Genomic DNA, 17,393 nt, shown 5'->3' with positions numbered 1-17,393 from the left:
CTGTCTATATGTATGAACTACATGAACATGCAACTGCTCCACACCTGCGCCGTTGGTAATGACGTCACGGTCAGGTGATGAGAGGCGGCAGCATGGGTGGAAAGTGTCATGCCCAGATCAGGCTGCTTCCGAACACACCACCACATATCAGTATCACCTGGTAGTCGAGCCTGAACGACTGGTCACGCGCCCCGTGTGGACGATGCAACTCTGCACAGACAGTGTACCTTGAATCAGCATGCAATTCACACCACCCCGTTGCCACCTTCTCACCTCAGTGTCCATGTGTTGCACGAGCAAAAACTATACCAAGTCTTTAGTTTGTATGATGTGCGTGCCCGTGCAAAAGGCTTCACTACCGCTACTACTACCGCCGTATGACAAGTTAGTACTATCCAAAGCATTCAGAAAGGTGGTGGTGTCCGTAGCATGCACAATGCCCGCTAAATTGCCAGTAGCCACAATGATCCAATGCGAACATGGCCTGCCTACTTTAGACAGCCGAAATCACGCAGCACTCACTCATGATAATGCCGTGCCAGTGGCTCTGCTATCGCAACTCACACTTACAACACTTCGCACGTTGATGAGGCAGGCCATGGCCATGCGCCAGGGTGCTAGACCTGCGGCGAGAACTTGAGCGAGACCAGCAAAGGGCAGAGAAGAGATCTCACCTATATCACCGACGCTCCACTATGGAAAAGACTCACAACTCATTTCCCTCCATTCCAGTGTCCCGTGGCATGTAGCTCGGGAGATCTGGTTCTAAACTACCCTTACAAATTTTATTCGTTATAGAGTAGCTCCTTTACTTGTCAACCGACTCGAATATTCTGCTGGATTCTGCTTCGCTCCGTAATTAGCCTCAGGCCAGCGGCTTGAAAGTTGACACGGTGAGTGACCATTGTGTTAACATGTCAATGTATGTGTTGGCACAGAATTCATGCTACATTTCGGGAGCCGCAAATTCAAAACGCTTGGTTCAAGTTCTTCAGCGAGGGGCACAGGCTCCATGTATTTGACCATAGCAATTCATTGTCACAAGGTACTGTGCTACACAAACATGTACTTGTGTATATGTGTTCCTTCCTGGTGGCTAATCATCCGGTGATTAACGTGGCAGCTTGCCGATATGGCTACCATTGTTGTCTGTTTTGTGTGTGTGAGAGAGAGAGAGAGGCATCCCTTTCTTCAAGTGCATAACACGCATCCGGTATCCGTTGAAGCATATTATGTGCCAGCCGGGAGACGAGAGAGAGAGGGGGGGAGAGGGAGAGGGAAAGGGAGAGGGAGAGTGAGAGAGAGAGAGAGTGAGAGAGAGACTAGCAGTGAGATTTAAAAAAAGATAGAGAGGAAGAGAAAGAAAGAGAGAGAATTAGATAGAATATAGAAATAGAGAGAACAATAGAGGGAGCGAAATAGAAGAGGCGATACTGCGTTAGAGAAAGAACTCGAAACACGACAGTGAGAATATGAAAGATGGCCAGAAAGTTGGGATTGTAAGAGGTGATGTGCAATACAGTGCCACATTCGCCTTCGGCCATACTTGAATTCAAAGTACAAGCAGTTATTCAGAAGAGGGTGGGAAATGCTATCTCACTGATGTCTAGCACGAGTAGATAACTATAATACATGTGCTTGAAGTAGTACACATCATGTACATGTATCGATACTCATGAAGTCACGAGACTGGTGTTCGAAGACTAGCGCTATAGTGTAGGTTATTTACAAATTGTGTGAAGTTTGATGTCGGGGAGGTCAGGTCAGGTGGAGCATTACACGCCAATGGAAAATACTTGTGGTGACAACGTTTGCTGTGCTGACATCTGTCCAGGAAGGGGAGGGAGTGAGGGTGCTTGTTTTGAGACCACTGACCAGGTTACTTGTACTCTGTACTTCGAAGTAGAATAGTCAAGCAATGCAATACAATACAATCAAATAGAGTGCTCCCTGATGAAGCCCCGAGGGCGAATGGTCAGTAGCTGTCAATGTGGACTAGGCTGCAGTTGAGTAGGAAGATGCGTGAAGAACTGAACGACCTTCTAAAGAGCGTTCAGTGTATTGCATTGTGCAGGTTGAATTACTTACCGGTGTGTATCGCTTCTCCAACGCAACACGGGCAGCCAGTATGATGGATACGATGCATCCGCTGGGAGTTAGGCCACGTACAATGTCGGTAGTGAAGGTCACAATGAGTCAGTGAAAGAAGAGAAAGGCTGAAAATGGATGTAGACGGAGCAATTGCAAAATGGAAAAATGTAGGCACAAGTTATGCGATCCAGGCCACCAACTAAACCAGCCTGGGCTCGATCGCATAACTTGTGCTCGCAGTTGTCCATGTTGCAATATTTTTCCTTGGCTCACCATCTGAGTTCTTTTTGACAATTGCCTTTATGTTTTCAACTTGATGGTGCGCCAGTCCAAACATTTAGTGGAATGTGACGTGATTCGCAGTAAAGAGACCGTTTTTGGAGTTAGAGGTGAAGAGTTATAAATGTGTGTGTGTGGCTGGGCTGGAGTTGTTACCGTCGAGACGATTAGAAAATGATGAATGTATTCACCGGGGCGGAATTTGATTTGGATTGCTCAACGCGAGGTTAGAACATGGCGGTACGTATCCACACTGGTCTTGTATAAAGTCTAGCACACCAGAGAGAGAGAGAGAGGGAGAGAGCACCTCACGCTGCCACAGACATTGGCAACTGTACCGCGCTGTCCGTATGTACATGTATTACCATGCACGTATCTTGTTTACATGTACAGTCAGCGTAGTCCGGTGACCACACCAGCAAATGGCTGGCATAGATACTACAGTACAATGTAATGCGTAGGGTTCCCTGTAAAAAGGCGTCGCTGCCTGTTGGGAATTCCCTAGTAAAACAAGAATAAAATAATAACATAAATAATGCACATACCATGTACATACGTGATTGTACATGTAGTCAAAATAATCAAAATGGCGACTACCGTATGAGGTTGCCGGTGGTACATGGTCACCACACCACAGATGTGCGAGCTATGCCAGTGTATCACTACAGTACAGGGAGAGTGTGGTGATATACAGTCAGGTACATGTACTATGTGGTATAATATGCCTGTGCTAGCTCCTTCGTTTACATGTCAACTCGGTGCTGGTGCGCTATATGTCCGTTAAGGCGTTATTCCGCACGTGTAAGAGCTCAGAAGGCACAGGTGCGTGTTCGTGTTTACGATGTGGCTTTAGATAAAAACGACGTCAACCATAACAGCAAAGTGGATTTGCCAGAGTCACTACACGTTGGTGGATGACACAGGGTTATGCGCACCACAGTTTAGATAATGATAATGGTGGGTAGGTGTCAGTGAACACTGTCCATATCTCCGACACGGGGTCGTACAGCAGGCGAATGCTCTGCGGAGTTAAGGGAACTCCGAAGAATGCACGTATCATGTCTTGACCAATGTCCCAAGCTGCGTTTCTGCGGTGAACTGATACGATACGATACGTTCAATTCTACTGCGAAGTATGCTAGCCTGTAGTACTCAACAACGTTATGTGACAAATCATTGCATCATTCTATCTACAGTGTGCATGCTTCCCTTCATCTACTATGTTAGCTATTGTAAATATTTAGGCTGGCCTAGACTAAGACTAGTAAAAGAGAGATGCGGCTCAGACAGAAGCCTGAATCTAAACATGCGGGGGAAAGGGTGAAACAACTTCTGTGGCCAGCAGATGTGGAGCTAGACCAGCCTTTAGCGGACTCTAGCATGTCAGAGAGGTGTCATTATCGCACCCTGGCCTGCCAGCAATCACTGGATTTCTGGCATGTTACTGTCGAGAAGAGGATGACCCCTGCTGCTCGCAAGAAGTGGGTCGGAGCTAACAGGATAAGCACCTCGTGCTGCATACATCCCTCTACAATGCACTTCAAGTGTTCTGGTAGTTTTCAAATCAACCCAGCCATGCCAGCAGCAGGCTAATATTACCTAACACACGTTATGTAGCTCTCCTCTACCTACGCTACAGTGATGCGCTGAAGGTGGCCTAAAAAAACGGGAGTTTTGCGCAGCGCTTGATACAAATGATGTACTAACTCGGAAATGAGCTAGGTATTCGCGTGCACCTACGTTTTTAGCAGCTGTGACATGTCCGCGATGACGAACAGCAGCATGCCAGCGGCGCCTACGTGCTTGACAACTGCAGTGTCCCCGATTGCACGGGTAGCAGCTTGCCAGTCCGCTAAACGTAGATTCTAGCTGTGTGCAGGGCACGAATGAGTACGGCGAGACACCGCAAAGACACATCTCTGTCGCGTGTCCAGATTGCTGCTGCATATTGGTGCTGCTGTGCATGCTTACATGCCACAATTAGGTCCGGATCACCCGACACTAAAACTCTGCAGACAGTACGAGAGCTGTCAGACACGTCCAACTATACCAGAGCCGAAGACCTGAGGCGAGCGTAAGTGAGCTCAGATGCTGAAGACTGTGACATTGCAGAAATTTCCACCGCCGCACGCAGCATAGCATCGGCGTTTGTTTAGCTCCTCCAGCCGACGATCAGCTCATTGGCAGAAGAAGTCGATCCGGCTTCCCTGTCGGCACTGTTGTTACCCTGGGACTGAGGTGTGACCTGCTAGCATCAGTCGAATACATGTGGATGTAGTGAAGATATCAGCCGCACTTGAGACTTGGTGCGAGCAAACTGGGTCGCTTTCTAGCTCGTGGAGTCGTGGTGGACGCGGAAACCTCTCACTTCCAGCGAAGAAAAGAGCGGGCCAGCGATCAGTGTCGACCACAGGCACAAGGTCCGTGTGCGGAGACTTCTTCGATTTCGGTGAGTGAACGTAATCGCTGACGTGCAATATCATCAGAGTTATATATCCAATGACCCGGTGGCGGTCGTGGCGATTGCTTGAAGTAACTGCTTTTAACCATAGGGTGTTAGGTTTCGTGTCAATGAGCTGGATCAAAACACACCACTGTGAGTCTCTGTACTGAGTCGATAGTGTGGTGGCCAGGTTGTCAAGCTGTTCTTGCTACCTGAGGCGTCTAAACACGCACATGTGCTCAGTGGTAACAGCGGGGTATTAGTATCAGCGGTTTCTGTGCGTCTGCTTGTGCCATCATTATCATACTCGTAATAGGATATCTGCAAACAGTGACTGGAAAAAATGGTGAGCGTGAGGGGAGAGCTTTAGATCCGGACTCTAATGGGAAATCGTCGTGGCATAATGCACTATCACTCTTCTCTTCTACTATCCATCCTGGTCCCAACGTACTAAATTAGACGGGTTCGTCTCGTGAAACATGCTTGATATCGTCGAGCTCACTTGGTGATTCGACTATGCTGTTGGTGCCCAAAGCAATGTATCCTAGTTGTGTCGATACCAGGCATCTTGCACAGTGAGGGCTTTGTTGAACCCTCAGCTAAGACGGCACACAGGTATTCCACGAAGGGACGTCATAAATAGACGGCAAACAACATTCGTACATGTCCATGTAAATTGTATGTCTAGCGGACGTGATGCCCCTCGTTTGGGCTCCATTGCAATCTCTTCTTCTCCAGATCCCCTTATCCCTTCGTACTTCTCTCTCTCTCTTGATCAAACTGCTTCGAAGTACAAATTTCCACGGTGTCAAAATAACATTATGGCTGCAACTCTAAACGTTTTCGTAGCGAATGATATTTGGTGCCTTGCACTTGGCTTCAGCCAGGAAACGCGAGTTTCATTCATAGCCATCTCCGCCAATCTGTACTCTCTCCCTCCATCAATCTATTAGTTCAGGTTTCTTCGTCGGGCTCTCCATGTCTTGTCAAAGACTAGCCGTATTGTAATGTGACTGGTAGAAGTACGCATGCGTACGGGAGAGTAAGGTGGTCTGATGTTGATGCATGTTCGTGTATACTAAATTTTGAGAATCACACAGCCAACTCGCGAAGTAAAGGAAACAATACACAGGAAAAGAGCGAAAAGTACAGAAGGTAGGGAAAGACGAAGACAAACTGAACAGGATACCAATTGAGTAGAGCTGCACAACGCAACGGTGACGTTGGGATGCTACAGGTCGTCACGTGTTTTCTTGGCACATGTACTGTACCACGTCGATCATATGCCGCATGATCAAGTATTTTATCTGCCCAAAGTGTCGCTAAGCATTCCAGTGTGGGAAGGTTTTGTGGAATTATCTGGGATGCTGACAGGGCATGAATGTGTAGCTATGTACTACTAGTAGTGCAGGTAATAACTTGTGCTGAGTACTCCTTGCAATGAAAGGTGAATGTGGTCAGCAAAACTGTTGCATAGGGTACCTGCTACTCCCTGTTTACAGCGAAGATTTGGCACTGGCTTCACACCAAAGATTGCCAGAAGGCATTTGATGAATAGAGACGAAAGGGTAAGAGAGTTATAGGATGAGAGGATTGGAGGATGATAGGTTGAGGCGATGTTACAAGGCGGGGACATCATTCCATTACGAATACCACCAAGCTGATTTGTGAGGTAATTAATTTGGAAGTTCGTTTTATTTCTATGTTTGCGTCAGACAAAATCCAGAACAGACACAGTCACTGGTATTATGTTTAGAAGCAGACATGGCGATTTGTTCTGGCACTGCTCATATTCGCCAAATATGCGTCAAATGGGATTATCCTGCAGTCGAGCTGCACCTACACCAGTACAGCGTGTAGCGATGACATGCTAACATGGCGTACTCCCTGCGTGCACACTGAAAGTGGCGACTGGTTTGCTATCACGCCATGCCTGAGGCTCCGTTTGTACAGCCTCTCAATCAGGCAATATCAATTTGGTAATGATGGCATGACTTCGCATTGGTGACTTGTGACTAGTGATCGCCCTGTGGCACATGTATTCAAGTCAGGTCACATCTTTGTCCCTGAGAAAGGAGAGGGAGAACATGAGCGGTATGTTAATAATCCCCCTCATTCGCACCCTACGCGTTGGGCGTTGTCGACCCTGCTGTGGGTGTGTGCTTTCCATGTATTCCATCCTAGAACATCGTATAGCATTCCTCGGTACGCTAATCAGTTGTCAATTCCCCAGTCGCATACCAATCAGATGCGATAATTAGCTCCAACGTTGGGACAGCTTTCATGCGACATTAGCAAGCGACATTGCTACATTCCAAAAATTGTAATGAGGGAAGCTGGGAACTATTATCTCCGATTCATGGAAATTGGTTTGATTGCTTGCCCACCTCTGTAATGGCTGGTGGTTGGTCACACCCAGTGTAGCCTGCGGCAGTTGGGGTATCCAACACCACGAGTTTCAGGGCTTGTAAACACGTATGTACCAACAACACTACATGCACTGGACAACCTTGGCCATCGAACTGGTCATCACAATAGGCAAATAGTGTGTGTCACATAGATATAGAGTGTACTACTGCTATGTGCTAGTATAATTATGGTAGGCAATGACTACAATGTAGTCATGTATGTGTGCTCGGACGCAGTCGTGTGGAGTGGAAAGTGGCTCTTTGCCAATGCTACACATCGAGTGCTTGTTGAATAAATACAGAGCGAGCCAGGAACGCCTCACTTGTGCATGCAAATTACCCTTGAAATCCTGGCGAAAAGCGGGAGGATGGCTCCTGATGGTCTTGGAAGCAATATCAATAGTTTGTCACGGTTAAGTAGGCATTCATGGATAAATAGTAGGTAATACATTGTATGAGCAGGAGTACAAGCTTCAAGGTTCCATGTTTGTTTTGGAAATAATTTCATTATTTGAATTTATTTCCTTACACTCTGACGCTAACCCTTGGGATGATGATACCAGGACATCTACCTGGACGGTGGTAACACTGGCATCATGTGTGTACGCAAGTCTGTTGTGCTGGGATACTACGTTTACATCTACGTTGAAGTCCCACAACTCTTATGCCTTCACTGCGTGATCGTATGCTGGGCTGTGGATACAATGTAGATCTACTAGTAATAATAGCCAATCGGGTAGAATTATCACTGACACTCCAATCCGAATGGCGTTCTCACACGTTTGTCGTCCGTCGAGACATAATTATACCACCCATCATTCTTAAGATCATGAGAGAAGCGTGATCCCTGGCTTCTCAAGTAATATCTGAACTAGCTGCCCCGAGGCTCAGCGTGAAAGTCGTAAAAACATGCATCATGCCAACCAATGCATCCGTTCAGCTAAGATTTGGCTTCATCATCGTGTGTGTCAACGTTCAGCACCCAGGGGAGGCATATTAAACAGAAGCATACAGCAATGATTATGTAGTGCCAGTGGTGGTGACTGATCATACTGAAGCCAATTCATATTATGAATTGGCTTCAGTGGAGCCTCCGTGTTCTAAAAAGCATACAGCATAGGCATAGGCCCGAGATCCATGCGTCAATGGTACCTACATGTATCCGAAGGGCAGTTGCCAATGTAGTCTTGTAGTCTTGTAGTCTTGGAATGCCAAGCCGATCAGCGCATGGCGGAATGCTGGAGATGGTGCCCAGAGGCCCAGGTAATACGTCATACCGGTTATCAAACCTCAATGCAACCCGCTGCAGCAGCCACATGCATCAAAGTACATTATTTGATTTCAATCTTGTGAATTTAGAATTGGACGGGCATGTAATACTCGTTGCTATAAAGAACACCGACATTGTACTTTGCCAGCAAGTTACACGATCGTAACGACATTAGCAGAGTTCTTGTAATTGTGCATCATGCGGAAGATCCTCTCCGAAATGGCATTGTGGTGAAGAAGAAATCGGCTTTGCACAGAAGTTAGCAACAAGTACAAGTTGACAGACAACTGCTGAGGACCGAGCAGCTTTGGCAAGGCGTTGAGAGGCTGGCGGAGGTATGTAACAGGTGCTGCGATTGATGGCAGTGGTGACTGTACCAACACGACCACCATGTGCTGGTCAGCAGGACTGACAAATTCAATGTAATTAGCCGCTCAAGGGCCCACTACGAAAGCCAAGATTCATCACATAAATAGTATTACCCAAAGGCTTGGGTGCAAGTTCAGCAAGCTTCAACGTACCCTTATCAGGCTAGTAGAGCGAAGAGCTGAGTGCAAGTGTATGCATTGTGGTGCAGTGCCATGCCGTGCTAGGACAACCAACGCAGTATGCGCGCCAGAAGCTTACCTGGCCCGTGCGGCATATTTGGAGAAGAGCCGCGACACAGGCAATGAAATCTACATGGCAACAACTTGACAACTCCACTCTCTACTAGTACAATCGGTCATGTAGATTGTAATGTAAAGGGTGCTAATGCTGAGATGCAGGCTGTGCATCAGCTATGGTAGTTCTAATTGTGCTTACAGACATGTTCCGAATCTTTATCTACTTGCGTTGTTGAGCAGCGTGTGTCTTGAGCAAGAGGAAGTAGTTGCTGACACTGTGCCTCTAGTAATGCTAATGCCTAGTATAATGGCTCTGTGGCCCTGGCACTAGCAATACTGCAGTGCAACTGCAAGAGAACCACATCAAGACAACAGGATGACACTCTATGACTCTGTCACGTGACCGCAACAATGACGCAATGCTTCAACAACATGGGATCCAAGGGATCGGGGAACGCACTGTTTGCTAACTCCTAACTGTCTTGTAGGTATAGTCACCGTACAGCATAATCATTTTTATAGCGACACAGCATTGTACCGCCTGCAAACAGCCTTTCACGGAATTTGAAAATAATTGGAAATACTAAATAAACTACATCCCGACATCCGCGTAGTGCTGGTAAGCAGCGATAGCTTTTGTTCCGATTCCCACAGCACAACTCCGCTCGATCAGAATTTATAGTTTTATCATAAACCCGTAGCGTACGGGTATAGACGATGTCAAGAGTAGTTGTGAGAGAATCAACTTCCGTTTTTTACCAGCGACAGTCAGTAGTGCGAATCATCTGAAATTCTGAATGAACGGTAGTTATGCTGGCTGGTTCTGAATGACCACCCTACTAGGCAGTGTGTTAATGGGCTACTTCCGCTTGATTGATGGTTGATTTTCATTTCGTAAAGTGGACATTGTCCGTGGAGGTCTACTGGTGCACTTGTGCGAAGTAAGTTGTCGCTTTAGTGGGTTTAACCCACGGATAATTGGTAGGTCCTGCAACCATTCATAATTATACAAGTGTGTGTGCTCGCTACCAGTGAATACTACTTACTGTAAGTGGCATAAGATTCCAAAATGCAATGCAAAGAGCCGTGAGATGATGCTAGAGCCACTAAGTATACGTTCTAGTACAGTAGCAGATAATATGATGTACCCTTAAAAGCCCTGAGTGTGAGATCATCCTGGTATTCTTTTTTTCCGACGTTGAATAAACCTCTTATACGGGCAATCAGTGAACATGATATCACTGGCCTGACACAACAACTAAAGGAAAAGCAAAACATTTTTTATTCCTGGTATACACTAGCATGCTCGTGTCTAGTACAGGACTAGTGGAGCTTTGTTGTGCTCCCGAGTGTGACATCTCTCTTACTGAGTGAGCCTAAGTCGAGCGCTCCAGATGGGCTTCAAGAGTTGTATATTGGCCTCATCCAGTTACCTGTGCGCCATAGCAATGTAGGTACATGTATATTGTAGCAACTAAATTTTCTGAAATTAAGAGTATTATCGCAAGCACAATTCCGTGGAAATCGCGTGCATGCCTGCCTTTCAAGTGGTAACAACTGCACCGTCTGTGGTCGTTATCAAGTCGAAATTCGATCCCATTTTTCAACAAATCTGAAGTGAAGATCACACCAGAAATCGGATCCTTTCACGTCAGACAGTGCTAGAGAATCATCTTTCAACAAGGGTCTAAGTTATAGTTGGCCATAGCAGGATCATCACACAGAAGCCTTGGTCCTCTCCAGCAGCTTTCCATGCCCTGTGTATGACCAGGGACAGCACAGTCCAGTGTCCACGTTAGTCGCTACATGGTGTAAGCTAGAGATAATAATACTTCGAAGTAGGCACAAGTAGCGTTATCAAGACCTTTGCCCTGGACTCTTGTCAGGTCTGGATAATACCATTCAGTCTTCCAGACCTCATTATCGCATTCGTAGAGGCACGACATGGGAAGGAAATAGTCCTCCTTTCCAGCTGCCCAAGGGGCACGATCAAGCCTTGAAGATCACGTGACACATCATAGCAACAGAAAACAATGTCTCCATGGGAAGAGTGAGATTGTGTGCAACACTTGACGCCATGCAGGATGTACTTGCAGTTTGTACTGAAGTATTAGGATACGTAATCTTCTTGGTGTTCTTCGACAGTGCACGTCTGTAGTGGTGAATAGTGGTATGTAGTTTTAGGGTGAGGTATTTGTATAGGTGATACTGGTACAAGCCAATACTCGGTAAGACCAGCAGACTACACATTTTGGCGTTGGGATAAAACGTATGACTGAAAATGAGCGCTCCGCTACCGTAGCTGGTTCATCACTTCTGACACAAAATAGTCATGCCTGCGAGAAAGACAGGAAGAGATGGGGGGCGGGGGGGGGGGGGTGTTGTCGCTCACTAACTGATTTGATCTACTCTCGGCGTCACTTCATCGGCTATATTTAGTTTGATGCACTCAGCTTGACATTAACTTGATATGACGTCAGCTTTGCAGTTCACGCTGTGCCTTTGCCTCAGGCAAATGAAGTCAACACGATACGTCATTGAATGCACGCGTGGAGTAATCCCATCATGTTGTTTCATGTGGGGACATGTAGTGGTGGATAAAGATGTAGAACAGGAGTCAGGACATAGCCCTCCAGCCAAATAATTGGAGCATATTGAAGAGATGTGATCACAATATTGGGTTAGTGCATCTTCGACTGCCATTACCACCTTTTTACTTTACAGACGGGGCACAGAGTACATCTATTATTGACATGTACTTGCAACTGAAATCCGACCCCTGAATGGTGCGCTCACATCGCAAAGACCCTACACGGTACGGGATGGTAAAACTACGAAACAGTGACCGCTAGAATGTGGACGCACCGCTAAGTGGTCGGATTTCAGTTACCAGCACTTTACATGTACTTGATACCCTAAGTCGATCACTGGCAGAACCACTGCTTATGCATCAGAACGGATGTTGCCTATCGTATGCCTAGAGAAATGTATGGCTTGTACTCAGGGTTCCTCGTAAACGTTTGTCCCATCATTATCTTTGTACTAATCCAGAGCAGACTAAACAGTCATATAGCTGGATGTACATGCATGTAAATATTGTGTTGTCGTGATGTTGTCATTTCTATCCTCTGCATACCATCTGGGAAGCTGGAGCAGAGCGAAACGATTGCTCCAGACCATACATGTATTTCAACCCACCACACTTGCATACGTGTACATGAGGCAGGCAGTGAGTGTCTGATGAGTTGAGCTGCCGCTGTACCTGGTACCACTGTTCCAGATAGACCAGTGCCGCCTAGACGCTATTCATCTGCCAATGGTTTATGTCCTGCACTCGTACTCGTGAGCAGTACCTCTGCCTGTGCATGTGGTGTTCTGTAAATCTGCCAGTTGTTGATATCGACTGGCAGCGATCTAGAAATTTGGTTGAAATGCCAAATGGAGTGTACATGGCAAAGCAGCGGGAGATCACAGCGGAGCAGGAAAACCAGTGCATTGGGTCGATCAAGAATGAAGTGGGTGTCATCACAGCTAGGGGTACATGGATGCTGCGTTAGCGACCAAGCAAAAGTCAGTGAAGGATGAAGGGTAGAAAGTGCACGGTGTTCTGTATGCGGCTGTCCAATTAGCAGTACTGCAGACTTGGTACATTCTACATGTAGCGTGAGGATGAATTGATGATTCGGCATAGAAGCTAGTGGAAAACCTAACGTGTAAGGCCATTTGTACCATCACTCCTGGTACTCCTCAAAATCGGATAAACTACCGGTGATACCCGCAGGTAAACAAACAAATGACGTCATTGACATACATGTACGTACTCTCATGTACACATGTACATGAGAAAACATTGTACTACATGAGAAAACATTGTATTCTCTTGGTCAGAAACGTACTCGAGCATACACAAGTACATGACTATTCCTTGTTCTGCCTAGACGTCAGGCAGCATGCTCAGTACCGTACAGTGCTGTATGGTGTCACAGCTGGTTGCCCCTAGCACAGACATGCAACATGGCCATATGGGCTCACATTGGATGAGATAAGCCGAGACGATGCATCGTGTTATACTAGAATTCAATGTCGGTACGGCTTGCAAGTACCGGTAGTGGTTCACCAAATACTCGTGTCAAGACTCTGCTATGAAACACGAAAATACTCGCGTCAAGACACTGATATGATCTAGGTATCAAGTTCCTCTGCTAGACACTGATAATAATAATAATAATAATTGTATGATCTCCATCAGGTCTAGGTATCAAGTTCCTGTGCAATGAGTCGCACACTCTCTTGTATTGGGCAGATGTTTAGGAAGGATCCCCCAAGTAGTAGAATATGACTCGGTAGGTTCATTTATTGGTCCAATAGGAGAGGACTGAGGTAGGCTTCACAAGCAGCAACACTACAACCAAGTCCTCTCTTGCCATTACTCGAAGTTTCGTGTCCGAGAACAAAGAGCTAAAAAAACTTGTCAGAGGGGCGCGGGGGGGGGGGGGGCGTCTGATGAGTGCTTTCAGGTACGAAAGGCACAAAACTCCGACTAACGTCAAGGAAGGACTTAGTGGTACTGTTGCTATTTCAGTATTGTATTACTGGCTCTGTTCAGTGGACAAAGGGCACTATGCACAGCCTGAAGATCTTAGATGCCTGCCTTGTAGCAACATTACCAATATTTCAGTCTGGAGATCTCCCTCTATCTCCCCCCCCCCCCCCCCCCCCCCCCCCCCCCCCACACACACACACACACCGTCCTCGTAGGATTGCATGGCAAACAGCAAACATGCATGTTTGGGCAAATGGTAATGGATAGTATATTAGACTGTTTGTCTGCCCTAGGAAATTGTCCACGTTGCCACATATCAACTATGGGTAGGACAAACTAACAAACTCCAATGACTACAATTCCGTCCTTGCCACTTTCAAGGAAAGCTTTTGCTTGATATCACGTCACTGCCTCAGACATCCAAACAGGCATTCTTATCTCAGCTAGAGATTCGAAAATATGGCCGGCAGTCAGTGGCAGTTGCGCGGCGAGGTATTCACCCATTCCCACTGGGTGTTCTTAAATGGACACATCCGCAGGGGGTTCTCTCACTTTCGCGCAGCTGAACTGACCGAGTGAAGTGACCCTTGGCCTGAGAAGATTTCTACATTTCTCTACTGCAATAATTGAGTTTGTTACCGGGGTTCCGGGAATAGCGCCGGTCCTAAAGCCACTTCAAAACCGTGCACCGGTGAACAATGTATGTAGCCAGTGGCAGGGCCGAGAACTGGCCAATAAAACACCGATGGACACAGGCTCGCCCTCTAGTTATTGTTCCTAGTCAGTCCTGTTCCCCGAGGTCCTGCTAGGCAACCTCGCTTACAACTAAACACACATGTAGGTACTGCTTGGGCTTGCTAACTCCTTAATTTAACACAGTGAGTTGTACTGACAGAACTGTTTCACTATTTCTGTTTCATGCTCATCTGCAGAGCTGGCAACAAGAAGGGGGCATCACTACCTCCTCCAGTCAGATTGGCAGCAGTAGCAGCCGCCACACAGTGCCAAGGATAGCCTACCGGGCTGCAGTACTGACTCGCAACAATGGCCGCACTCAGTACCCTCCATCTAGCCTTGCTACTATCCGTGTCTCTTGTGCAGGCGTCGCAGGCACTGTCCCAGCTCTCGGCCACCTACCTGCGCGCCTACGAGTACTTCCTGGTTGATCACACCAGGGGCCGACAGTGCCAGTCATTTGTGAGAAGCGAAGCCGAGAACTACTGCCGGGGCTTCGGCTACAACATGACAATGATGCCCAACCTGCTCAACCACCAGAACCAGTCGGATGCCCTGAGGCAGATGAAAGGTCTGGATTCGCTGGTGCAAGCGAACTGCAGTTGGGAACTACCCTTCCTGCTGTGCTCGCTCTACTTCCCGATCTGTGCCGAGGTGCCACCCCAATCCGCATTGCCCAGTACACAACATGAGTCTGAGAATAGACCACGCCAGGAGGAGGTGCATATGACCACACCGTGTCGCTCACTGTGCAATCGAGTCAAGGATCAGTGCATGCCGGTGCTGAGTCGCTTCCACTACCCCTGGCCCGAAGATCTCAACTGCTCCCTGCTCCAGGAGCAGCCCACGGCTATTGGCCCTAATGGCGAGACGATCATTTGCTTTCCACAGCCGCCCAACACCTTCCAGCCAACCTTCGAGAGAGAAGGTGAGTTTACACTACGATCATGCAATCTACTACATGTACCGTATATATATGGCCCTCCCCCCATATATATACGGTAAATGTAGTAGGGGGTAGGGAAGGGTGCATCTACCCGACTCCAGGGGAAGTTGAAAAGTGCTCAATGGAGCAGACGAGAGGAAATGATTGAGGCAGGCAGTTGGTTCCAAATGGGGATAACGGAGGATGAATATATGATTGTAATTTCCAATCTCTGGATTCATATCATGTTCTGCTCCTCCTGGCCCGGTTTACTCACGAGTTCAATGTATCCTCTGTGTTTTTCTTGCTTTCGTTTAGTGGGATGCTCGCGACAGACATGTGCATCACCGGCTATAAAGAAGAAGCTGTTCAAGAAGTCCCAGTACCATTTTGGTGAGTAATATAGTACTAGAGATGCTACTGGTGACGCATGCAGTACTCTGTTGGTTCTATTGGTGACTGCTTCCGCTGCTACTGCTGCTGCTATTGCTTCTGCTGCACGGTTCCCTCTCGTATGTCACTCTACTATCCTCCACGCGGTATGGCATCTTCGGGAAAGAAGTGGCCATGGGCCTGAAAACCACAAGTCTGTGTAGTAAGTTAAGTGGCCACAAAGCAACCAGTCCATGCTACGGTATCAGAACAAATTACTGATATGCTTTTTGTGTTGTTCTGCACTGCTCTGTTCTCGCAGCCATTCAAGCCCGCCTGATCGACTCCGGGTTGACGAACGGTCGTAAGCATCTCCACGTCCACATCACCCAAGTCCTGTCCAAGTGCAAGCAGAATGTCATTCCGCGCAGCATCGCGCGCCAGCTGCGCCCTGGCGAGGATGCCCTGCTGACGACGAACGCGAGAAACCTGTGTGACTGCCCGCAGCTGAACAAACAGAACGAGTACATTCTCACTGGCTGGGTCACGCAAGACACGCTCACGGTTCACAACGTGCGATCCGTGATCCGCCCCACCAACAACAAACTGCGTAAAAAGGTGAAGAAATGGGCACGAAGGAACTGTGCCGCCTAAACCTAGGGCACAATACGAGTTCATAGAGATCGCAGGTGCCTTTAAAAACTCGAATTGAAGCTCCGCTGATCGCCTCACATAGCATCCACGGGAATTGTGTCAGATGAATGTGAATGATTTGGAGATACGCGGCCCCTGCGTAGAGAATCTCTAATCAGAACGTTGTACACCATGTTTGCTTAATGGCCGTGAATGCAGGAGTGAAGTAGAAATGCAACTTTGACGTGTACGGCTAATCATCTGTCTTTTTTATTCAACTTTTCCCTCGGCTTTCCTTTTTCGCCTGCTTCCTTTCTTTTTTCCATCTCAGTCCCTCATATTCTTAGTTGAGTTGCGGCAAGCCACATGCCTATCACTTTTTCTATATCCACAAAACGCCTTGGAACTCCATGCTATATTCTCTCTATAACGACACTGATGAGTGAGGCCAAGACAGGCCGCAGCGCACGCATGCGCACACACGCACGCGCGAGCGCGCAAGACATTGACCTAATGTACAAAGATAATTGACTAAGTAAAGGTATGACATGACATTGTGAATTGTGCAGGCAAAACCTCGAAATACAAATGTTCCAACTGTACTTCAAGCACTGTAGTGGCGTGGAGTCCATAAAGCTTTTGGAAAGTGATTTTCTTGGTATTGTTGTGCTTCATGTGCTTGTACAATTGTGCATCCATCCGAAAAGCCTCTGCCTGTCCTACAGGAGGAGGAGCTACCTAGACTGGCATGCTGCTGCATAGCCTCAAGTCTCAAGACTTGGCAACTTCACGCCTGCACCTGACTCTTGCGCTGTGATACCCCTCAGGATTTCTCACCTTGCTGCTCCTTATGTTCAGGCTGCCCATTTTGGAGCCATCAGTTGCCTGATGATCGTAGTGGTACGTGAAACAGAGAGTTCCGACACAGCTTCCAATCTCTCTTGAAGACTGGCATAATTATAATAAGTAGTATGGTCGTTGGAAAAATGCTCTCTCTCTCTCTCTCTTTCTCTCTCTCTCTCTCTCTCGTTCTCTCTCTCTCTCTCTCTTTCTCTCTTTCTCTTTCTCTCTCTCTCTCTCTCTCTCTCT

General features: G+C 47.3%; 1 protein-coding gene across 3 annotated transcripts; it reads left to right on the top strand.

The window, feature by feature from the left end:
• The first annotated feature begins 747 nt into the window (after positions 1 to 747).
• Positions 748 to 16,906, top strand: LOC135828697 (secreted frizzled-related protein 3-like). 3 transcript variants are annotated; one of them, XM_065341118.1, is made up of 4 exons: positions 748 to 893; positions 14,572 to 15,302; positions 15,618 to 15,692; positions 15,994 to 16,906. In XM_065341118.1, exons 2-4 carry the CDS (start codon positions 14,684 to 14,686, stop codon positions 16,323 to 16,325), a joined length of 1,026 nt encoding a protein of 341 aa, XP_065197190.1. In that variant the 5' UTR covers positions 748 to 893; positions 14,572 to 14,683; the 3' UTR covers positions 16,326 to 16,906. The 3 variants fall into 3 exon arrangements, with proteins under 3 accessions (XP_065197190.1, XP_065197189.1, XP_065197191.1); XM_065341117.1 differs by lacking the exon at positions 748 to 893 and adding an exon at positions 4,490 to 4,819; XM_065341119.1 differs by lacking the exon at positions 748 to 893 and adding an exon at positions 14,358 to 14,476.
• The last annotated feature ends 487 nt before the right edge of the window (positions 16,907 to 17,393 follow it).

This window comes from Sycon ciliatum, chromosome 12, assembly GCF_964019385.1.
Source record: "Sycon ciliatum chromosome 12, ocSycCili1.1, whole genome shotgun sequence".
In the NCBI taxonomy this organism is placed as follows: Eukaryota; Metazoa; Porifera; class Calcarea; order Leucosolenida; family Sycettidae; genus Sycon; species Sycon ciliatum.
Note: the sequence above shows the minus strand (reverse complement) of the source record. Positions and strands in the feature narration are given on the sequence as shown.